Raw genomic sequence first — 26,485 nt, 5'->3', positions numbered from 1 at the left:
AACGTAGAAAGAAGTTCAGCATGGTATTTAATAACTTTTTGCAAATGCAATTCATTGTCCTTTAAATTATCGATTTATGATTGGTGTGGACGAGAGGTGACATTTAAAAACAAATTGTCTCCCGCTCAGCCATGTGATAGAGGAAATTAACAGCCTCGTATTAACCAATCAAAACATAGCATTTTAACGTGAAGTATAATAAAATCAGTTGACAATAAAATGACAAAACAGTGATACGACAAAAAGACAAATGGTAGTACACAAAACACAACATAGACTTATTTGTAAACCAGAGGTATCAGCGATTCTATGTTGATCATTAAATCCGAAAACATATATTTCACCGGCAGATTCATTATCGATTACTTGACATTATTGACAACGCTCTTTATTAAAGTACTTTTTGAAAGTTCTCTCTTTTCATAAGTATGATTAACTTGTGTCATTTCAATTTTGATTAAGTTTATAAAATAAAATATGTTTAAACTAAAAATCTTTGATTTTGATACACCAGAAAACAATTGGTCTAAATCATTTATGAAATGTGCCAATTTATATAAAAAAAAGAAGTTGTGATATGATTGCCAATGATACAACTCTCCAAATGAGACCAAATGACACAGAAATTAACAATTATAGGTCACTGTACGTCCCTCAAAAATGCGCAAAGCCAATACCACATTGTCAGCAATAAAAGGCTCCGAAATGACAATGTAAAATAATTCAAACGAGAAAACTTACGGCCTTATTTATGTACAAAAAATTAACAAAGACCACATAAACAAACGACAACTACTGAATTCCAGGTTCCTGACTTGGGACAGGTACAAACATACAAAATACCCTCCAAACCCTCCGCCTTACCTGGGACAGCATGTATTGAGCAGTAGGTAATTCATGGTTAAAAATTTGAATTACACTATAGAAAATTACATGTTTATCATATGTATCTGTATTTGGTTCGTTGTTTTTTAACTTTGCAACGTAAGAGGGGACAACTCAAATGTAAGGGAAGATAATTCAGATAAAGTTGCCTTTACAAACGAAAGTGTTGGGAATTTTATTACGTAAGAAAACGAGTACGGTGAACCCATATTTTGCATGTTATAAGAGCGTTCTTCTGATACTTAAACTCAAAATTCGATGGTGTTGTTTTCGTTTTTTGTCATAAAAATGATTTTGTATGCTTAATTTATACAAAATATGACAATTTTGACCAACCTGTAGCGTGAATATAAGCCACGTTCACAATAACTTATAATATTTAAAAAAAAAGGAATTATACCCACTTCATTGTGACAAATCTTTAAAAAAAAAAATCAAAACTAAAATTTCCTTAATTAATGTTAATATCAAAAGCGCAAACACCTCAAACGGACAGAAAACAACTTTCATATTCCTGAATTGGAATAGGCATTTCCTTATATAGAAAATGGTGTATTTAACCTGGTTAATATGTAGTAGACTTCTCACCTAAATCATAGTCTCATAAAATTTTATTCCATCGTCCAGTATATGTGAGGCCGACCTAGATTGTTATTGTAATTAACATATAGCTAGCAATCGTGCTGTACAGATAAATATACTATCAAACATATTTTGGAAAAATAGTTCGTCTTTGATATATGTGGAGGGCTTAAATTGCCATTTCGAAATATATCGATATTTCGGGGAAAAGCGATTTGCCATATTTCCGAGTCCATCCTTCTCATCTTTTGTATATAGATATTAGGCTGTTATGTATTTACAAATGACATTTATCTACGGACAATCATACAAAGGACATATATTGCAAAGGAATACCAGAGATCTTCCCCAATTAACATAAAACTTTTCTAGACTATAACTTTCAATAACACTAGACTCACCATTATACGAGGAATTGTTACTGATAAGTCCCTAATCGTTTAAAGTAGAAGTACGTGTTTGTTACTTCTCCCTTGTTAACAGTTTCACGTGAAAACTCAGTTCCATGATGCCGAGCCTTCGAAATAAGCTGCAACGCATTACTGCAGTCATTTAAAAAAAATGTACATATTATATAGACAATTTGTCTATTGTCTGTTTAATTTTTCAATTTAACATAAAAGTTTACATATTTTGCAAGATAGTACATGCAAATATTGGTGTGCAAAACATTTTCATATTTGTTTGTTTTCGTTGAAGTATGGAAATAAGACAATGTTCATGCGTTCATATTTGATACCTAACATTTTCACTCAAATTAAATGTAGATGAAACTGCATTGAAAGGTTGAGACTTTTTTTTCATTTAGTAACATTATAATTGAAAACAAATAATTTTCCATGTTTCAAATCATGAACACTAATATTCCACAGTCACTGGAATGACTGTTCAGGGATATGTGTCCTTCCTGTAACTATTTATTTGTAAACGGAATAAAACTTGTTTCTCCCTTCAATATATAACAGCGGTTTGTTATGGTGTCGTCGTAGGCGTGGAGACACGGTGAAAATTTTGATGTGAAAAGATTTTGGTCATCAGAATCAAACGATCGGTAAGTAAAACTAACTATGAGCAACACGGCGCGTTATCCGAGCAGAATAATGTTACTCAGTCTTAACAATGTAGCGTTTTGAAGACTGTTAATTTTGTTTTCGTTGTTGTTCATTATATATAGATATAGGAAAATGTGATATGAGTGCCAAAGAGACATTTCTCCATCCAAGTCGCAATTATAACGTAAACCACTAGAGGTCAAGGTACGGTGTACAACACGGAACATTGGCTGACAACGAACACGAAGCTATAAAGGACCACAAAACACCAGTTTAAAACCATTCACATGGGAAAAACAACGGTCTAATCTATATGAAAAACAAGAAACGAGAAACACTTATAAACAATTTAAACAAACATGATTTTGTAGAACTTACTTAGGCTGATAAATTTGGTCCTCCTTTAAATATCCTATTTACCATGTGTAAGTGTATACTACCAAATGCTCAGGCGGGAATATGTGTACATTTTACTGATACAACATGTGCAACTTATTTATTCAAAAGAAAGACGACCTTTAATTTTAAAAAGAGATAACAAATAAGTTTAAATAGGTCCACGTTCAAAACTGGTTACTTGATTTTGGCAACGGTGAAGGTCGAATAGGTTCCGTAGACATACATTGTTTTCGAGCTTTTTACGCTGATGATATCTCCGATTCCGAGCTCAACAACGATAAATCCAGTACCACTTTGATCAACAGTTCCCGAATTTCCTGAGATGTAAACCTGGGTAATCTGTAGGGTATTTTTGAATATTTTGAAGGCAGCACCATTGGTTTTTGAGTTGACAGTAACCCCTACGACATAGAGACCGCTATGTTGTGCCTTGAATGTTCCTGAAGTGGTGAGAGTTGACTTGTTTGTTATCCCATAACTTGTCTTGATGTTAGTAAACTTGATGACTTTACCAGATAATACAGATCCGCTGTTGGCTGTTGCCGTGTAACCAACTGAAAATACAAGTTGTTTTATTAACGTGAATACAAGTTCTTCTCACGACTACCTACAATTACAATAATAATATATGATTACTTCCTTTTTAATGTTTTTTTTTTGTCATTCCTGGTATCTTTAAAAAATGACAGAGACTATACTATCCGGGCAATCAAAAGCAATCTGTCGAAGAAACAGACGTTTTGTTTTGGTGTTTAATACTAAAATATATTTTCTTATATTAATTTGTTTTTTTCCGTTTGTTTGAGGTTTTCTTAAATGCAATATTTGTTATACTAATATATATAATTTCTTTTTTTTTCTTAATTTTTTTACTACTCTGTACTCACCAAAATCGCAGTAGGAATTAACTTTCTTTTGAAGTGCCGTCACAGTTTCTTCTAACCGACGACGAGCCATTCTTTCCTCCTTTAGTATCTCGATTACCGAACTACTTTCATGATGAGTAACACCAGGTTCCATACTCAGTGGAGGTAAACTGTGAAGAGCGTTGCTTTCTATGGGAGTAGCATCCACGAAGTCAGCACCGTCGGGTATATCGGAATCGAGATCTACTATAGAATCATTATCTGGTGTTTCAAGTTGTAGCATATCTGCAAATGGGTCACTTTCGATAACATTACTTTCTTCTGTATCCGTGGATTGCTCCTCTGCGAATACCTCATGTATCATATTAGCAAGAGGATTTTCCTGAGGCACATTAGGAAAAACAATACCACCGTCGGTGCTTTGTGCAAGCATATACACACATCCCAGCAGAACCATAGACAACATTGTGACTGACCAATTCGATAAGGTGACAAGATATATTTAATAATTTTAAATCAATTTTATATATAACAAGGTTGACATCCTCTCTTTTCCGATGTTATCCGGTCTAGTCAATATACTTGTCATATGTAAATTGCGCATTTGTTATTTTGTTTTTTCTGACGTATAGTAAACTATGCGTCCTTGTAAAAAAAAACATGATAATGATAAATGCAATTTTCTCAAGTCAACCATGAAATTATGCTATGTTTTGCTATGTTTGCCTAAAATGCATTGCCATAGAATGCAGACAAATACATTGAAGTATGTCTAGAATCAAGTATTTTTGTGAATTTATTTGGTGATTAAAATGTCAAATTACTATAAGCTGAAAATACAATTAAGATCAAAGGTCATTGCTTACAATTACATGTTTTGTCAAGTAAAGAGGTATAACATGTATGCTTACAATAAATTTAAAAGTACTGAAATAATTCTTTGAGGACTGAAATCATAGTCAAGTTAAGACTAAAATGATATGATTGAATAATAACAGGGAGTAAACAAGCGTATATTCCATGAGGTGCATATGCCAAGGATCAGAAGTCTAAGGATACAAACTGGTTTTGCCGTTGTACGATATCAAATGGTTTAGGTACGAAATGACTATAATTTATTGATCTAAAACATGAAGTCCTGAATTCAAATCTCAACTGATATTTATTTTATTTTTTTTTTTGGCTAATTTTACTGCATATATTAGTAAGACAACACTAAAAAGTGTACTTTATTGAAGAAGAATAACTAATTAATAATTGTGTTAATATTGAAGTATTGCCGTTACGGATACCAGTAACAAATATGTACTTCCGACTCTTGTTTGCTCATTATATTATATTAACTTGTTTTATTATTGAATTATCCTTCATACTCTCAATTTATTTTACATAACCATATACTTGTTAAAAAACAAACTCTATTTTGTATCAGTTATACAATCGAAAAAAAACCTTAAAGGAACAAAAACAAGATGATTAAGAAATACTTCTAAATAAAGTTTGCGAAAGATCTAGAGGGAAGAAAGATACCGGAGGGGCATTCAAACTCATAGAGCGAAAATAAACTGACAATGGTATGGCTAAAAATTAAATAAAAAAGACAAACAGAAAAATAATAGTTCACAAAACACAACATAGAAAATTAAAGACTAACCCAAACGAACCCCCAAAAATCTGCGTGGGAAAAAACAAATACGTCATTCGTCTTAATATTACCGTTACGGATACAGTAAACATATATATTTTCCTTCCGAAGCTTGTTCGATTATAAGATCGTTTAATTTGTTTGTTAAACAGGTTGTTAGTCTTTTGTACAATAAACATGAGTAGTTTTATGAGAATATTAGATCCAAATGAAGAAAATGACGAATCCAGACAGAAGAACGCATCCCGTTGTGGGATATTTTATTTTAAGAAACATCGAGTATATTCGAAAACTGGGTAAATTATGTCAGTGAACGGTTATTTCAAGTCGTTTTTCTTCTTTAAAAAAATATGTGTTGAATTAGTTATCTCAGTTGCTGAATTAAGAAATTGAGAGTTATAATACAGTTCGATTGAATTTAGAATTAAATACTCGAGAAACAAGCCAAACGTGACAAATAGGTCTAGGTAGAATATAGTAAAAGCACACAAATACTGAACTCCGAGGAAAATTCAAAACGGAAAAGTCCCTAATCAAATGGCAAAATCAAATAATAAAAAACATCAAACGAATGGACAACAAGCATTGGTTTGTGTACAATAAACATTTAAATAACGTCCTCGTACATATCATCATTACAACTCCTTACGGCAGACTCAATGGTGACGCTGGAAGAAAAAAAAGACGAAGAGCAAATAAGTAACTTTGCGAACCCTAAATTTCGAAAGATTTTCAAACTCCAACATGGTCATCTTTTTGGGGGTAGAAAAAACATGAAGAAAATTAAAACTTTGAATAATATTTATGTTATTCGAAAACCATTTATACAAATAATAATGTAAACAATTGTTTTGAAAATATGCTTCATTAATTAAAGCTTGACACTTCATAAGTTTGAATGTAAGAATAAATTCAATTTAATCTCCTATTGATAAATAACACTTTTAGTAGTAAATCATAGTTTGTTTTGTTTATAATCCTGCTTAAACCATATAGCAGCTTTAATAGGAGATTAAATTAAATTTATTCTTACATTCAAACTTATGAAGTGACAAGCTATAAATTTCAGACACCTTATATAATTCTTCAGCTGTATACAAACAAATCAAAATATACTTATAAGTATTACACTTTATTTCACAAGATCTGATTTTCTCCAGCAAAATTGGACACGTCTGGTACATTTTACATGCATGCATAATGTGTATTGAGGCTAAATCTGCTTATATTTTGAAAAGTTTAGAAACCTTTTTTGACGGTAGAGTATCAGTTAATTTTGTTTATATCACCATTCCGGTAGTCAGCACATTTGTGGTTGACATGAATACTCATTGATAAGGTCATAATTAGGAATAATATTAATGCTTTTTTACCTCAGGAGTAGATTATCTTAGCTGTAGTACTATCCTGCATAATTGTATTGTCATGCTGTCATTATAAAAGTAACTAACTTGTAAGAAGTGTCACCTATGGAGGAAAACATACAACCGATTTATTTATGGTCGAGGTCACAAAATGTAATAAGGTTCATCAGACTTTAATCAAATCAAATTGATTATTGGGTAACGTTTGCATGAACAGATGAATACAGGATCCACGTTACCCGCATTATCAAACTTGCATTAATAATGTCATTTGAACTGCCTCTTATTGCAGATATTCTTGTTTATTTTAAACATTGCTTTGTCAGATCTTTAGAAAAAATCGTAATATCCAAATATTATGGAAAATTTCTAAAAGGAATTCATTTATAAATTTCTTACAATATGAACCTCTAAATGAAATTTTTGGTTTGATTCCAGTGACGTCTAGAGTTGGGGTGACTATGATGGAAGATAGTAACAAAATGTATTTTTTGTTTGATTTATTATGTCGTTATGTGATGTCTCGTTTACTAACAACATTTTTAGTGCGTCTTAGATTGTGGTTTACCATCTACGTCTGGTCTTTTGAGCATAGAACGTGTCCTATTCCCTCATATGACTGTTTTGCTGAATGTTTTCTCGTATTGCTTTTAGAAATGTCACGACAAATAACGTACACTATTAAAAACTTAATCCTGATGTTAGATTTAGTTTGTTAGAATTAAACTGTGCCGTCACATGTGTTGGCGATCGTTTATTTGTGGTATGCACATTTTATGTATGTAATGTATTGTATTTGTATACTGTCGTAAACAATCATACTTATAGATAAAAAAAATAAACTGACACGCCATGGCTATCAAAGAAAAAGACAAACAGACACATAATAGTACACAGGACACAACATTGAAAACTAAAGACTAAGCAACCCTACCAAAAACTGGGGGTGTTCTTTTAGGCTGTGGAAGGGTAAGCAAATTCTGTTCCACATTAGCCACCTGTCCTGTTGCTCATGTTATTACACACCCGGTAACTAGTCTAATAACCTTGATGGTAAATATTAAGGTTTCATCAAACCTATAACGCATCAGTATTGAATATCTCACCTTAGTTTGTATTGTCGGTAAAATGGGATGGCAATAGTTCACCTCATTGCAAATAATAAGTGAATAAAAAGTTCTCAAAGATACCAGGATTACAATTTAATACGCCAGACGCCCGTTTCGTCTTCATAAGACTCATCAGTGACGTTCAGATCAAAATAGTTATAAAGCCAAACAGGTACACAGTTGAAGAGCATTGAGAACCCGAAATTCCCAAAAATTGTGCCAAATACCGCTAAAGTAATCTAATCCTTGGATAAGAAAATCCTAAGTTGTACGAAAACAAATTTTGTAAACAGGAAATTTATAAAAATGACCAAATATAATTGATATTCATGTCAAAACCGAAGTGCTGACTACTGGGCTGGTGATACCCTCGGGGACGAATCGTCCTCCAGCAGTGACATCGACCCAGTGGTGTAAAAAGTTATCAAAGGAACCAGCATTATAAGTCAGATCATGCATATTTTATTTGGTTTGTTATACAACAAGAAACAACTTAATATACATAAAATTGAGAATGGAAATGGGGAATGTGCCAAAGAGACAACAACCCGACCATAGAAAAAAACAACAGCAGAAGGTCACCAACAGGTCTTCAATGTAGCGAGAAATTCCCGCACCCGGAGGCGTCCTTCAGCTGGCCCCTAAACAAATATATACTTGTTCAGTGATAATGAACGCCATACTAATTTCCAAATTGTACACAAGAAACTAAAATTAAAATAATACAAGACTAACAAAGGCCAGAGGCTCCTGATTTGGGACAGGCGCAAAAATGCGGCGGGGTTAAACATGTTTGTGAGATCTCAACCCTCCCCTATACCTCTAGCCAATGTAGAAAAGTAAACGCATAACAATACGCCCATTAAAATTCAGTCTAAGAGATATCCGAGTCTGATGTCAGAAGATGTGACCAAAGAAAATAAACAAAATGACAATAATACATAAATAACAACAGACTACTATCAGTTAACTGACATGCCAGCTCCAGACTTCAATTAAACTGACTGAAAGATTATGATTTCATCATATAAACATCAGGCACAATCCTTCCCGTGAGGGGTTTAGTATCATACCATCATAACATATATGAGAAGAACATAACCCATGTCATGACAACAACTGGTTTTTGAATAAATGTGTTTAGTTCTGATGCAAAGACCCTATAAGTGAATCAATATTAACGCCAAAATATGCAATCTTTAATGACCTGGCAACAGTATCGTAACTATATCCCTTCTTAATGAGTCTATTCAAAGGTTTTGTTAGTTTTTGAGGTGAATACTGACACCTTTGTGCTTTATAAAGAATATTTCCATAAAAAATTGGATGTGAAATACCTGAACGTATAAGAAGTCTGCATGTTGAGCTATATTTACGAATGATGTCCTTATACCGATGATAAAATTTAGTAAATGTTTTGACTAGTTTGTGATATCGAAAACCCTGGTGTAATAATTTTTCAGTAATACATAAATTTCTCTCGTTAAAATCTAAAACAATGTTACATACACGAGCGAATCGTACAAGTTGAGATATATAAACACCGTAAGATGGTGACAAGGGAACGTCACCATCTAAAAATTGATAATTAACATAGGAAATGAAAAATCATCTCTTTTATCATACATTTTAGTATTCAGCTTTCCGTTAGTGATATAGATATCAAGATCGAGGAAAGGACAGTGGTCATTGTTAGTATTAGCTTTATTTAAAGTAAGTTCAGCAGGATAAATTTCTTTAATATACATACTGAAGTCGTCATTATTGAGAGCCAAAATATCATCAAAATATCTAAAAGTATTTTTAAATTTGTTTATCAGATGTTGTTGCGATGGGTCTTTGCTTATTTTTGTCATAAATTGGAACTCATAGCAATACAAAAACAGGTACGCAATAAGTGGTGCACAGTTAGTCCCCATTAGAATTTCGATAATCTGACGATATACGGAATTCCCAAAGCGAACAAAAATGTTATCTAGTAAAAATTCAAGGGCATATATAGTATCAAAGCATGTCAAATTGACATAGTTTTTTTGTTTATTGCTACTAAAAAATGACCTTAAAGAATTTGAACATATATATTCACATTCTGACTTTTTAAATACCCATTTAATTAGGTGTGGGAATTTTTTCTTAATGAGAATGTGGAGCAATGTGGTATACAGGGTAGAAAAATCAAAACTTTGAACAGATTCAAAATCACCAATATAACCATGCAATTTATCAAGTACTTCCAACGAGTTCTTGACACTCCAACAGTAATTAATTTCACTATTTTCGAAGGCCTTATTTGAACAATTTATTATCAGATTTTTAATTTTACCAAGTGTGCTGGTAAGAAGAATAGACAATTTAGTAGTGGAACAATGGCTTGTATGCATTATTTATAACGGAAATGTCGTTTTGAATTTAATTAGCAGTTCGTTGTGATCATGTCGGAAGAAACAGGATAAATAAAAACGAACAATATCATGTAAAAGCTAAGCATAGAAAAAGGCCTGGTTTGTTTTCTTTTTTAGACATCTGACACAAGGTCAACTTAAAATACAATTTATTTTTTGCGTCCTTCTTTAATTACTAAAATGGGAGAGGAAACTTTATTTACGTACAAAAAGGGATCATCGTTTTGTCTGTACACGTGATTGAAGTTTTCACCATCGTCGTAATCGACCACATCGACGTGTGCGTCATATTCTTGTCTATCTACAACTCATTAAGATAAATTCATAGTAAACCGCAAATATTTTGGCAAAGCACACGCACATTTGAAAATGTATTTTTGGCTTGTGTCTGATTTTTCAATATTTTATATTTTTTGTTATTTCCAATTTCATTTTCAAATGAATTTTTAACACTCCGATAAAGACGTTCTTGAATGACTCTGACATATTAAGGTGGTACCCAAAACTTTAACTAAAATTAATTTGGCTCGTTTAATTTTCTTAAAATTTTGACAAAGAATTTACTTTGACCCTTTTACAAAAATATAAAAATTTCAAAAAATTTGAACCAACCGTTTTATCAGAAAAATTACACTGGTTATATAGCAGTTTGACAAACACTTATTTTGATCATTGAGAAGCTTAATATTCCCGTAACAACACAGCGTAATTAAAACGTTTAGCTGATTTTACAGAGTTATCTCCCTGTAGTGTTAGGTACCACCTTAATTAACTTGTATCCATTGCAATACTTACTTCAAACAAAAATTACCTCGAGGTTATAAATGCCATATCATTATATAGAAGTATTGGTAATATGTAAGTTATTGCATCTAAATCATTCTATAGCAAACATTATAGGGAGAAACAAAACGAGGGTGCAAATGATATAAAGTGAAGATAAAAAAAATTATTCCATATTGATATTATTTTAGTAGGTTTCTCTATATGAATTGGATTTTGAATAAAAAAGCATATTCACCTGAGAAAGTGTTATTCACCGCGCTAAACGTCACGCGCTTTTACATGCAACGTTATGGTAAAATGTTGAATGTAAAAAAAAATGGTATATGTTTGTCATTAGATACCTTTTCTTCTCTCGGGCTATGGAATAAAACAATTACTGTCTTTTGTTTCGGTAAATATGGGGTTTTATTGACTTTTGAACAACTGATATTCACTTCGGCCGTCGGCCTCAGTGAATATCATTTTTTCAAAAGTCAATAAAACCGCATATTTACCTCATCAAAAGACAGTAATTGTATAATATTATAAAGGAACAACGGAGGATTGACAAATAAGCAGCCAAAAAAAAATATAAGTTAACATGCAAAATTCAGGTACGCGACAAAAGTAAACTTGTCATCCAGTTCGTATAATTTGAAAGAATATTCGTTCTTTTCACACTAATTGTCCAAGGAACGAAGTGTAATTTGGAGTCGTATTAGAAAAATAACCCATATACAGATAACTAAAACAGCCTGCTGAAAACCCAAGTAGTTGGAATTTCTTGCTCGACGTGTGCAACTTATGGCGACAATCATAAAACTCCTTTTTAAATGTGTTTGTGTTTGTCCAATTATCAACTATGACGAAACCATGGACAAAACAAAAAAGAATAAACAGCAGTACAAAAACCATAATCATAAATGAATTTATATGTAAAATGAACCATACTCGAAATGTCAGAAATTCCTGAACATCATGTGCCATCTAACGTGTTTCTTCTAATAAGATATGTTGATATGTTCAGGAAGGGTGATACAACATCAAACAGTCACTGATACCTAAAGTGTTTCTTCTAATAAGATATGTTGATATGTTCAGGAAGGGTGATACAACATCAAACAGTCACTGATACCTAACGTGTTTCTTCTAATAAGATATGTTGATATGTTTAGGAAGGGTGATACAACATCAAACAGTCACTGATACCTAACGTGTTTCTTCTAATAAGATATGTTGATATGTTCAGGAAGGGTGATACAACATACGCAGATGGCAGTTAGGTCCGCTGCTGTATGCCCTGAGGTAATCGGTGCCCTCAGGTAATCGTGGCAATAGTGCCCATATGCGTAGTAATAACATGATCTAAAAAAAGAATAAACTAAAATACATCATTGTACTTTCTATTTCGACTGACAGTATATGTGCGAAAAATAGGAGAAAACAGGAACACATACAATTTTTTACAATAAGTTACGACAAATAATTCACGAAAAAAATCCAAATATTTGGTTTATTTGTGATCATTGCAACGTGAACAGATATTTATTTAGTGAAACGTAAATGACTTAAAATAATTAAATAGAAAACACTTTTTGAATGGCGATTTAAACTTTTATAATAATAGTTGTCAAAAACTGGTTTCATAGAGATTTATGTAAATAAATGTATATACAATTATTTAAATTAACTATTAAAGAATAAAAGTTATCCACACATGCCTAAGGCAGCAAACATTTGATTTTCGGGGGGTGGTTTTGGGGGGGGGGGGGGGTATTGATTTTTTTCCTTCGGCGAAAGACAATATTTTTTGGAGACAGGTTACTTCTTTTAAAGTAACATAAGTAGAAAATGATAACATTTAATAGATAGGTTATTAGTCCCCAATCCAGGACACAAGGAGGGGGTTCCAACTATATGTTCCCATTCAAATGCATTGATCTCCAAAAAAAAGGGTTCCTATCCCCAGAACACCCCTGGACCCACCACTGAGCTGTTACAAAAAATACCGCTATAAACTGTCACGGCATTATTTGAATTTAAGTATACTGCATGCATCTTGCACTGTAAGATTAGCATTAACACTAATGCAAAATTGTTAAATAATTACCACTTTCGTTGGTTTTTTATTTGAAATGTATTTTATTTAAAGCTTCTTTGTGTACCATTCTTTGTTTATTCGAAAGGGGTAGTAGATATATATATATATATATATACAATTAAAATAGAAGAACCTAGATAACGATATGTATCCGTTCAATAATGATACATATAAAAAAGAAGCTGTGGTATAAATCCCAATGAGACAACATGTTCACAAAAGGACACAGAAATTAACAACTGTAGGTCACCGTACTGCCTTCAACAATGAGCAAAGTCCATATCGCATTGTCATCTATAAAAGGTTCAGAAATAACAATGAAATCCAATTCATACGAGAAAACTAACGGCCTTAATTATATAAAACAAATGAACAAAAACGAATATGTAGCACATACTAGTAAACAAACGACAACCACTAAATTACAGGCTCCTGACTTGGGGCAGGCACATACGGGTTTTTTTTCTTATAAAAGTTGTACAAACAATCGATATGTGAAAAGTATTCCATCAATTATATCAAAGTATAAATAATCATAAATCTTTATCATTTAAGCAAAGCATACATTTATAGATCCGTATTTTACTCGATTGGCTTTAAAATAGTTAATAATATATAACACTAACATATGGACAGATTACGCATATATTGATTTTGGTTACTTCTTTTAAAGTAACATAAGTAGAAAATGATAACATTTAATAGATAGGTTATTGAAAATTAGTCCATCTTGTCCGACTGCATGAGGGGCAGTGGCAGATCCATCCATTTCAAAAAGGGGGGTTCCCAATCCAGGACACAAGGAGGGGGTTCCAACTATATGTTTCCATTCAAATGCATTGATCTCCAAAAAAAAGGTTCCTATACCCAGAACACCCCTGGACCCGCCACTGTCCATTGTTCAACTACTAAATTGTCTGTTTTACTTACTAGTACACTTGGTACAATAAAAAACCTGATAATAAATTGTTCAAATAAGGCCTTTGAAAATAGTGGAATTAATTACTTTTGGAGTGTCAAAAACTCGTTGGAAGTACTTGATAAATTGCATGCATATATTGGTGATATTAAATCTGTTCAAAGTTTGGATTTTTCTACCCTATATACCACTTTGCCTCATATTCTTATTAAGAAAGAATTCACATCCCTAATTAACTGGGCATTTAAAAAGTCGGAATGCGAGTACATATGTTCAAACTCTTTGCGATCATTTTTTAGTAGCAATAAACAAAAGAACTATGTCAATTGGACATGCTTTGATACTATTTATGCGCTTGAATTTTTTTTGATAACATTTTTGTTCGCTTTAGAGATTCCGTATATCGTCAAGTTATTGGAATTCCAATGGGGACTAACTGTGAACCAATTATTGCGGACCTGTTTTTGTATTGTTATGAGTTACAATTTATGACTTAAATTAGCTAAGACCCATCAAAACAATATTTGATACAAAAATTTAACAATACTTTTAGATATTTGGATGATGTATTGGCTCTCAATAATAACGACTTCCGTATGTATACTAAAGAAATTTATCCTGTAGAACTAACTTTAATTAAAGCTAATGATAACAATGACCACTGCCCTTTCCTCGATCTTGATATCTATATCATAAACGGGAAGATTAATACAAAAATTGTTGATAAGAGAGATGTTTTTTTCATTTCCTATTGTTAATTATCCATTTGTAGATGGTGACGTTCCCTTGTCATCATCTTATGGTGTTTTTATATCTCAACTTGTACGATTCTCTCGTGTATGTAACAACGTATTAGATTTTAGCGAGAGAATTTTATGTATTACTAAAAACTTATTACACCAGGGTTTTCGATATCACAAACTGGTCAAAACATTTACTAAATTTTATCATCCAATCATCGGTATAAGGAAATAATTCGTAAATATAACTCAACATGCAGACATCTTATACGTTCAGGTATTTCACATCCAATTTTTTATGGAAGTATTCTATATAAAGAACAAAAATGTCAGTATTCTCCTCAGAAACTAACAAAACCTTTAAATAGACTTATTAAAAAGGGATATAGTTACGAAACTGTTGTCAGGTCATTAAAGATTGCATATTTTGGCTTTAATATTGATTCACTGATAGAATCTTCGAATCGGAACTAAACACATCTATTTCTAAAAAACAGTTGTTGGCATGACACGGGTTATGTTCTTCTCATCTATTTTATGATAGTATGATACTAAACCCCTAACGGGAGGGATTGTGCCTGATATTCATATGATGAACACATAATCTTTCAATCAGTTTAATTGAGGTCTGGAGCTGGCATGTAAGTTAACTGCTAGTAGTCTGTTGTTATTTATGTACTTTTGTCATTTTATTTATTTTCTTTTGTTACATCTTTTGACATCGGACTCGGACTTCTCTTGAACTGAATTATAATGTGCGTATTGTTATGCTTTTACTTTTCTACACTGGCTAGATGTATAGGGGGAGGGTTGAGATCTCATAAACATGTTTAACCCCGCCGCAATTTTGCGCATGTCCCAAGTCAGGAGCCTCTGGCCTTTGTTAGGCTTGTATGATTTTAAATTTTAGTTTCTTGTGTATAATTCGGAGTTTAGTATGACGTCCATTATCATTGAACTATTATGCATATTTTTAGGGGCCAGCTGAAGGACACCCACAACTGCGGGAATTCTCGCTACATTGGAGACCCTTTGGTTGCCTTCGGCTGTTGTCTGCTCTATGGTTGGGTGGTTGTCGCTTTGACATATTCACCATTTCCTTTCTCAATTTTAATAACTATGTTTCTGATCTAATTTTGCATTCTATAAACGGCATCTATATATTTACACTACAAATCTACAACTCTCAGTCTATGGCTACACGTGCTGATCTTATCTATATTCATGCATAATATTCATTAGCTGTGTATGAGTATCAAAATCGTATCATACGCGATGATGACCAGCCAGTACACACTGTAAGGATTTTATTCACCAGTATTAAAAAAGAGAAACATTGCAGTACGAACAGTAATCTAATTTTTTTTCATTTGACATTACTTTGAAAGTAACGTAGTTACAAGCACGGGTTATATAGTATATAACTGCTTTTTTAAAATGTTAATTGTCTTAATCAATCTTATTTGAGAGATGTTGGATATTTTCAAGGAAAAACCTCACTTCTCCAGTGGACTTTTGTACATGTTCTGATAACCTTAGGTCATCTCTAAATTACTGTGTATTTCCTGTATCTCAGATCATATCTATGATTGCTCACATGGTGAGGTTACCTCAGGTCACCTCTGTATGATTGAACATTGTGAGTTACCTAATATTACCTCTGTATTGCTGTACATGGTGAGGTTACTCTGTATTACTGCACATACTCGTATTACCACACTTTGTATAAACTTTACAAAACACTATTTTTTTAGTTTTCCTCAGGGCACTTCTGCATTTCTATACATGGCCAAGTGCACATGTTAACTAATGTCATTTCTTAACTACTGTATATAAATATGTAACCTCAGAATACCTCTGACTAGCATTTGAAATAAACATGATAAACAGACTTTTAATAATTGTTTTTTAAATAAAAGGTTTATATAAATGTACATGATGTACATTGTATTCAATTGTTTGTTAACATTATTAAATGAGTTATTACTATTAATAATAACTAATAATCATGCAAGTGATATTTAAATTAAAAAAAATGAAAGTAATTAAACAATCTGGTTTCTTAACAAAATAAGATGATTCAATATCAATCCTTTTACAATAGATTTTGATAACATCTAATATTATTCAGGAAAACTACAAGTACCATTATATGGTTTAGGAAAAAACTAATTTTGTTTATCTAAATTTTCTTCAAATCTCAAAACAAGAGTTGTGCACAAACAATCATCGAAAAGACTTGTTTTCCAAATGTCCACCTAGTTATCATAAAATTTTGATAAATGTTCATTAAAAATGCTAATCATAATGAAAAATGTTCTTATATATCTGAATCAAGTGAATCTTATGAAAAGAAATTATTTAAAGAAATTGTCTTGAAACTCATTATATATGTTATCTTCAGTTTGGTTAATTTCTTTCAAAATTTGTCGGACTCTCCAGAAAAAATAAAGTGCACTTCTAAAGATGGTGACACTTTAATGGTCTATTAATTAAATCATTTTTTTTTCAGTGTATTATATTGTCGATAGTGCTGGACTGGCATGATACATATTCTTGGTATACATTTACAAAGAATATTTCAATCAACCTAGGCCTTTTAGATAAATTTAATAATTGCAGTGACTTGAATGAATTAAGACTTTTAAAGACCTTAATAAAAAAATGAATTTAAAGAAAAATCTAAAAATAATAACTTATGATAAAAACTGTAAAGTTAACTTGATTGTGTCAATTAAGGTAGAGAATTTTTGGTCATAATTTAGAAATAGAAAATAGTGGACAATATAAAATTCCTAGAAAGGATAGAATGTGTAAACTGTGCCTCTTGTAGGTCAATGAAGAACACCTATTCCTTGATTGTAAAATTAACAAAACAACTTTGAGATATAAATCTATTTGAAAATTATTTACCTTCTCATTAAAAAATGTATCTAACCCAAGAACAAAAAGTAAAAGAAATGCTTAACCTCTAAAACATGGATCATGTTTAAAATATCATATGACAATAAAAATATTATCAAATTTTGCTGTACTGAATATTTCTAATACTTATAAATATTTTATTCAATAAAGAAATAATGAATTGTGTAAATTTTATTTAGCGTAAGTCCTAAAGACAATATTAATCATATGTTAAGATCAGTCTATCTACAATAATAAACCATTTTGATTTTAGAAAATTAATTTGAGAAACACCTTGTCAATAGAAAAAGGCAGGCATTGTAAATGTTTGCAGTATATAAATTTGAAAATGAGATTCATTTATTCTTCACTACCAAAAAATAGACTTAATATAAAAAATAACTTAAATTGATCAAAAATTATTTAAAAGGTATAATATCAAAACTAATAGTCAGGAGACAATTATTTTTTAATTAAGCTGTTTGTTCAACTAGTTTTATTGTTTCATTTCATTTTTGAATTTCTAATAATCACAGTTATTAAATTTGACAAACACATACATGTATATTTTACCTGAGACACCTGACCTGTAAGTTATATAATTTTAACACTTCAATGCATTCAAGATTTCCCTTTATCCTTGACTAGTTTTTGAGTAATACCTTGTGTATTAAAAAAGCAACAGGGGGTATGATGATGAACATATAGGGCCACCATGGTGAACATATTTTTTATGGCCACCATTAATAAGATAAAGTCACAGGTAGTACTGTATGTTAGAATATGGTGAGGTTACCTAAGGTCACAACTTCATGGTCATTGTACCAGCTGCATGTTACCACAGATAAACTTTGCAAAACGCTAATTTTCTACAAACCTCAGGTTACCACAATTGAATGTTCATAACTCCCTTCGTTAGCTTAGTCAGTACAGATTACATCTATGTTCTTTTTTTTCACGGACAGGCTACCTCAGGTCATCTGTAAATTACTGTACATGACCAGGTTACCTCAGGTCATCTGTAAATTACTGTACATGACAAGGTTACCTCAGGTCATATGTAAATTACTATACATGACCAGGTTACCTCAGGAAACCATTGTACTACTGTGCATGGTAAGGTTACCTCAGGTAACCATGGTACTACTGTGCATGATCGGGTTACTTCAAGGAACCATTGTTCTACTGTGCATGGTCTGGTTACCTCAGGGATCCATTGTACTACTGTGCATGGTCATGTTACCGAAGGAACCATTGCACTACTGTGCATGGTCAGGTTACCTCAGGGAACCACTGGACTACTGTGTATGGTCAGGTTACCTCAGGGAACCATTGTACTACTGTGCATTGTCATGTTACCTCAGGGAACCTTTGAACTACTGTGCATGGTCAGGTTTCCCCAGGGAACAATTGTTCTATTGACATGGTCAGGTTGCTTCAGGGAACCATTGTCCTACTGTGCATTGCCAGGTTACCTCAGGGAACCATTGTACTTCTGTGCATTGTCATGTCTCCTCAGGGAACCACTCTACTACTGTGCATGGTCAGGTTACCTCAGGGAACCATTCTACTACTGTGCATGGTAAGGTACCTCAGGGAATCATTGTACTACTCTGCATTGTCAGGTTTCCTAAGGAAACCATTGTTCTACTGTGCATGGTTATTTCACCTCAGGGAACTATTGTACTACTGTGCATTGTCATGTAACCTCAGGGAACCATTGTACTACTGTGCATGGTTAGGTTACCTCAAGAAACCATTGTAATACTATGCATTGTCAGGTTACTCAGGGAACCACTGTTCAACTATGCATTGTCAGGTTACTCAGGGAACCACTGTTCAACTATGCATGGTCAGGTTACCTCAGGAATAAATTGTACTACTGTGCATTGCTAGGTTACCTCAGGGAACCATTGTACTACTGTGCATGGTAAGTTTATCTCAGGGAACCATTGTACTACTGTGCATGGTCAGGTTACCTCAGGGAACCATTTTACTACTGTGCATGGTCAGGTTACCTCAGGGAACCATTGTACTTCTATGTATGGCCATGTTACCTTAGGAAATCATTGTACTACTGTGCATGGTCATGTTACTACAAGGAACCACTGTACTACTGTGCATGATCATGTTACCTTAAGGAAACACTGTACAACTGGGCATGGTCAGAAAACCTCAGGAAAGCATTGTACTACTGTGCAGGGAACCTTTGTACTATTGTGCATGGTCAAGTCTCCTCAGGGAATCATTGTTCTACTGTGCATGGTCATGGTCCCTCAGGGAATCATTGTACTGCTGTGTATTTAAGGGTTACCTCAGGGAACCATTGAACTACTGTGCTTGATCAGGTTACCTCAGGGAACCATTGTACTAATGTGCATGGTCAGGTTACCTCAGGGAACCATTGTACTACTGTGCATGGTCAGGTTTCCCAAGGGAATCATTGTACTTCTGTACATGGTCAGGTTACTGCAGGGAACCATTGTACTTCTGTGCATGGTAAGTTTATCTCAGGGAACCATTGTACTACTGTGCATGGTCAGGTTACCTCAGGGAACCATTGTACTACTGTGCATTGTCAGGTTTCCTCAGGGAACCATTGCACTACTGTACATGGTCATGTTACCTCAGGGAACCACTGTACTACTGTGCATGGCCAGGTTACCTCAGGGAACCATTGTGATATTGTGCATTGTCATGTTACCTCAGGGAACCATTGTACTACTGTGCATGGTCAAGTTTCCCCAGGGAACCATTGTACTACTGTACATGGTCAGATTACTTCAGGGAACCATTGTACTTCTGTGCATGGTCAAGTTTCCTCAGGGAACCATTGTACTTCTGTGCATGGTCAGGTTACCTCAGGAAACAATTGCACTACTGTGTCTGGTCAGATTACTTCAGGAACCATTGTACTTCTGTGCATGGTAGGTTTCCTCAGGGAACCATTGTACTAATGTGCATGGTCAGGTTACCTTAGGGAACCACTGTACAACTGTGCATGGTCAGGTTACCTCAGGGAAACATTGTACTCGTGTGCATGGTCAGGTTACCTCAGTGAACCACTGTACAACTGTGCATGGTCAGGTTATTCATAAAAATAGACAAGAATGAGATTTACAGATAATTTAGTAGACTGAATTTTTTTCTGAACTCATTTTTTTCTGTTTGTTTATAGGTTTATGGTGAACGGAAACATAAATATAGACTTTTAAAAAAATCTTGCATCTTTTGGGGATATCATTCCAGGAAAGTGGAAGGATATCATGTTTACTTGAAGTGGTGAGGTCTAGTAAAAATAGCAAACAGAAAGTAGAAAAAAATGAGTTGACCTCAGGATTGCGTAACGTTTTATTCTTCGTGGCAAGACCCCCTTTTTTCAATTAAATCACCATTTCGCTTTGGTACATCCATGATATGAACATGATTTTTTTTCTAAGATCAGCTGTTTTGCATGTAAGCCTATGGAGCAGTCAATAACAAGACTGCAACATTATGTTAATTTGATTTGAATCGATTATATTTGTTGTTATTTTTTGGGTTACCTGAGGTAATCCTGTTATGAAAGAATACTTCGTAGATACTTTGCTGGTATATGCATTTATGCTGTAATTACACAATTTCTTAATTTAAAATGTAGGACTTCATAGATTTGTATTGTTTATGCGATTATATGTAAATGTTAAACGAGTTCACCTGAGTTAAATGGGTTGTATTTGGTGTTATAGTTGGGGTTACCTGAGGTAACCCTGTCATGAATGAATACTTCGTAGATACTTTGCTAGTCTTTACATTAATTGTAATAAACCAACTTATTCATTTTGAATGTAGGATGTCATTGAAGTTATATTGTTTATGGGATATATATGTAAAGGTGATCTCAAATAACTTCAGTTAAGTGGGTTATATTTGCAATTATATTTGGGGTTACCTCAGGTACTCCTGTTATGAAAGAATGCTTATTAGATAGTTTGTTAGTGTAACATTAATGTTGTAATGAAACAATTTCTTTATTTTACATGTAGGACTTCACAGATGTAAATTCCTTACGCGATATTTAGAAAATGCGATCTGTCTTAACTCGATTTAAATGGATTATACTTGTAGCTATTTTATGGGTTACCTGAGGTAACCCTGTCATGACAGAATACTTAGTAGATACTTTATTAGTATATGTATTTATGGTCTAATAAACCAACTTATTCATTTTCAATGTAGGAATTCATTGAAGTTATATTGTTTATGTGATGTAAATGTAAAGGTGATCTGAATTAACTTGAGTTAAATTGGTTGTAATTGCTGTTATTGCTTGGGTTACCTCAGGTAACCCTGTTATGAAAAAAATATTAGTAGATACTATGCTAGTGTATACATTTGTATTTTAATCACACAATTTCTTAATTTAAAAATGTAGGGCTTCATAGATTTGTATTTTTTATTTGATGTTATTGTTATGGTTACCCGGGGTTATCCTGTCATGTAAGAATACTTTGTAGATAGTTTTCCAGAATATACATTTAAGTTGTAATAAACGATTTACTTTTTTTATAAATTTGAACTTCATAGATGTGTATTGTTTATATGATATTTAGGAAAGGCGACTTAAGTTAACTTGATATGAATGGATAATACTTGTTACTATTTTATGGGTTACCTGAGGTAACCCTGTCATGACAGAATACTTAGTAGATACTTTATTAGTATATGTATTTATGGTCTAATAAACTAACTTCTTCATTTTCAATGTAGGAATTCATTAAATTTATATTGTTTATGTGATGTATATGTGAAGGTGATATGATTTTACTTGAGTTAAATAGGTTGTTTTTGTTGTTATTGTATTGGTTACCTCAGGTAACCCTGCTATGAAAGAATTCTTAGTAGATACTTTGCTAGTGTATACATTTGTATTGTAATTCCACTATTTTATAAATTTGAAATGTAGGACTTCATAGATTTGTATTGTTTATGTGATGCATATATATTTAAAGGTGACCTCAGTTAACTTCAGTTAGATGGGTTATCTTTGTTGTTATTGTTATGGTTACCTAAGGTAACCCTGTAATGAATGAATCCTTCGTAGACACTTTGCTAGTGTTTACATTAATTGTAATAAACAAACTTCTTTATTTTAAATGTAGGACTTCATGAAAGTTATATTGTTTATGTGATGCACATGTAAAGGTGACCTCAGTTAACTTCAGTTAGGTGGGTTATATTTGTCACTATGTCTGGGGTTACCTCAGGTACCCATGTTATGAAGAATGCTTTTGAGATAGTTTGCTAGTGTAAACATTTATGTTGTAATCGGACAATTTCTTTATTTTAAATGTAGGACTTCATAGATGTGTATTGTTTATGTGATATTTCTGAAAGGCGACTTAAGTTAACTTGATGTGAATGGATAATACTTGTTTCTATTTCATGGGTTATCTAAGGTAACCCTGTCATGACAGAATAATTAGTAGATACTTTGCTAGTATATCGATTTATGGTGTAATAAATCATCTTCTTTATTTTTAATTTAGGAATTCATTAAAGTTATATTGTTTATGTCATGTATATGTAAAGGTGATCTAAATTAACTTGAGTTAAATAGTTTGTTTTTGTTGTTTTTGTATTGGTTACCTCAGGTAACCCTGCTATGAAAGAATTCTTAGTATATACTTTGTAAGTGTATACATTTATATTCTAATTACACAATTTCTTAATTTAAAAATGTAGGACTTCATAGATTTGTATTGTTTATGTGATACATATATTTTTTTAAAGGTGATACCTGAGTTAACTTGAGTTATATGGGTTGTATTTGTTGTTATTATTGGGTTACCTGAGGTAACCCTGTAATGAATGAATTCTCTGTAGATACTTTGCTATTGTTTACATTAATTGTAATAAACAAACTTCTTTACTTCAAATGTTGGACTTCATGAAACTTGTATTGTTATGTGATGCACATGTTAAGGTGACCTCAATTAACTTCAGTTAGGTGGGTTATATTTGTAATTATGTCTGGGGTTACCTCAGGTACCCATGTTATGAAGAATGCTTTTGAGATAGTTTGCTAGTGTAAACATTTATGTTGTAATCGGACAATTTCTTTATTTTAAATGTAGGACTTCATAGATGTGTATTGTTTATGTGATATTTCTGAAAGGCGACTTAAGTTAACTTGATATGAATGAATAATATGTTTCTATTTCATGGGTTACCTGAGGTAACCCTGTCATGATCGAATATTTAGTAGATACTTTGCTAGTATATCCATTTATGGTGTAAAAAAAACCAACTTCTTCTTTTTAAATGTAGGAATTCATTAAAGTTATATTGTTTATGTGATGTATATGTAAAGGTGATTTGAATAACTTGAGTTAAATAGGTTGCATTGTTGTTATTGTATTGGTTACCTGAGGTAACCCTGCTATGAAAGAATTCTTAGTAGATACTTTGCTAGTGTATACCTTTGTATTGTAACTCCACAATTGTTTAATTTGAAATGTAGGACTTCATAGATTTGTATTGTTTATGTGATGTATATATATTAAAAGGTGACCTCAGTGAACTTGAGTTAGATGGGTTATCTTTGTTGTTATTGTTATGGTTACCTGAGGTAACCCTGTAATGAATGAATCCTTCGTAGAAACTTTGCTAGTGTTTACATTAATTGTAATAAACAAACTTCTTTATTTTAAATGTAGGACTTCATGAAAGTTGTATTGTTTATGTGATGCACATGTAAAGGTGACCTCAGTTTACTTCAGTTAAGTGGGTTATATTTGTAATTATGTCTGGGGTTACCTGAGGTACCCATGTTATGAAGAATGCTTTTGAGATAGTTTGCTAGTGTTAACATTTATGTTGTAATCGGACAATTTCTTTATTTTAAATGTAGGACTGCATAGATGTGTATTGTTTATGTGATATTTCTGAAAGGCGACTTAAGTTAACTTGATATGAATGGATAATACTTGTTTCTATTTCATGGGTTACCTGAGGTAACCTGTCATGACAGAATATTTAGTAGATACTTTGCTAGTATATCCATTTATGGTGTAATAAATCAACTTCTTCATTTTTAATGTAGGAATTCATTAAAGTTATATTGTTTATGTGATGTATATGTAAAGGTGATCTGAATTAACTTGAGTTAAATAGGTTGTTTTTGTTGTTTTTGTATTGGTTACCTCAGGTAACCCTGCTATGAAAGAATTCTTAGTATATACTTTGTAAGTGTATACATTTATATTTTAATTACAAAATTTTGTAATTCAAAAATGTAGGACTTCATAGATTTGTATGGTTTATGTGATGCATATATATTTAAAGGTGATACCTGAGTTTACTTGAGTTATATGGGTTGTATTTGTTGTTATTGTTATGGTTACCTGAGGTAACCCTGTAATGAATGAATTCTTTGTAGATACTTTGCTATTGTTTACATTAATTGTAATAAACAAACTTCTTTATTTTAAATGTAGTACTTCATGAAAGTTGTATTGTTTATGTGATGTATATATATAAAGGTGACCTCAGTTAACTTGAGTTAGATGGGTTATCTTTGCTATTATTGTTATGGTTACCTGAGGTAACCCTGTCATGAATGAATCCTTCGTAGACACTTTGCTAGTGTTTACATTAATTGTTATAAACAAACTTCTTTATTTTAAATGTAGGACTTCATGAAAGTTGTATTGTTTATGTGATGCACATGTGAAGGTGACCTCAGTTAACTTCAGTTATGTGGGTTATACTTGTAATTATGTCTGGGGTTACCTCAGGTACCCATGTGATAAAGAATGCTTTTTAGATAGTTTGCTAGTGTAAACATTTATGTTGTAATCAAACGATTTCTTTATTTTGAATGAAGGACTTCATAGATGGGTATTGTTTATGTGATATATTGGAAAGGCGACTTAAGTTAACTTGATATGAATGGATAATACTTGTTTCTATTTTATGAGTTACCTCAGGTATCCGTGCATGACAGAATATTTAGTAGATACTTTGCTAGTATATGCATTTATGGTGTAATAAACCAACCTCTTAATTTTTAATGTAGGAATTCTTTGAAGTTATATTGTTTATGTGATGTATATGTAAAGGTGATCTGAATTAACTTGAGTTAAATAGGTTGTATTTGCTGTTATTGTTTGGGTTACCGCAGGTTACCCTGTTATGAAAGAATTTTTAGTACATACTATGCTAGTGTATACATTTATATTTTAATTACACAATTTCTTAATTTTATAATAGAATGTAGGACTTCATAGATTTGTATTGTTTATGTGATGTATATATAAAGTTACCTCAGTTGACTTGAGTTTAATGGTTGTATTTGTTGTTATAATTGGGGTTACCTCAGGTAACCCTGTCATGAATGAATACTTCAGATCATTAATTGAACTTTTATAAAAAAAATTAAAAAAAAGTTTATAATTTTACCAGCCATCCCCACCCTACACGTACATACGAAATGAATGATCGGTGAAAACAAATAATAAAATCTGATCTGAATTAACTTGAGTTAAATAGGTTGTATTTGCTGTTATTGTTTTGGTTACCTCAGGTAACCCAGATATAAAAGAATTCTTAGTTGATACTTTGCTAGTGTATACATTCATATTGTTATTCCACAATTTTTTAATTTGAAATGTAGGACTTCATAGATTTGTATTGTTTATGTGATGTATATATATTTAAAGGTAACCTGAGTGAACTTGAGTTAGAAGGGTTATCTTTGTTGTGATTGTTT

The 26,485-nt window shown here is 32.3% G+C and overlaps 1 protein-coding gene across 1 annotated transcript; it reads right to left on the bottom strand.

Annotated features, from left to right (window-relative positions):
• Positions 1-3,000: 3,000 nt before the first annotated feature.
• Positions 3,001-4,354, bottom strand: LOC139499447 (uncharacterized). The gene is made up of 2 exons (XM_071288126.1): positions 3,806-4,354; positions 3,001-3,472 (listed from the first exon to the last, which is right to left on the bottom strand). The coding sequence occupies exons 1-2, from the start codon at positions 4,248-4,250 to the stop codon at positions 3,093-3,095; spliced, it is 825 nt and encodes a 274-aa protein (XP_071144227.1). The 5' UTR covers positions 4,251-4,354; the 3' UTR covers positions 3,001-3,092.
• Between the last annotated feature and the right edge of the window lie 22,131 nt (positions 4,355-26,485).

Source organism: Mytilus edulis, chromosome 12 (genome assembly GCF_963676685.1).
Source record: "Mytilus edulis chromosome 12, xbMytEdul2.2, whole genome shotgun sequence".
Taxonomy (NCBI): domain Eukaryota; kingdom Metazoa; phylum Mollusca; class Bivalvia; order Mytilida; family Mytilidae; genus Mytilus; species Mytilus edulis.
The sequence above is the reverse complement of the archived record's forward strand: the minus strand, read 5'-3'. Positions and strand labels throughout refer to the sequence as shown.

Excerpts from the sequence above, each read along its gene's own strand:
- LOC139499447 (XM_071288126.1), bottom strand. The coding sequence starts at position 4,250 with ATGTTGTCTATGGTTCTGCTGGGATGTGTGTATATGCTTGCACAAAGC. Across the intron at positions 3,473-3,805 it reads TAATTCCTACTGCGATTTTG|TTGGTTACACGGCAACAGCC; the intron begins GTGAGTACAGAG and ends TTGTATTTTCAG.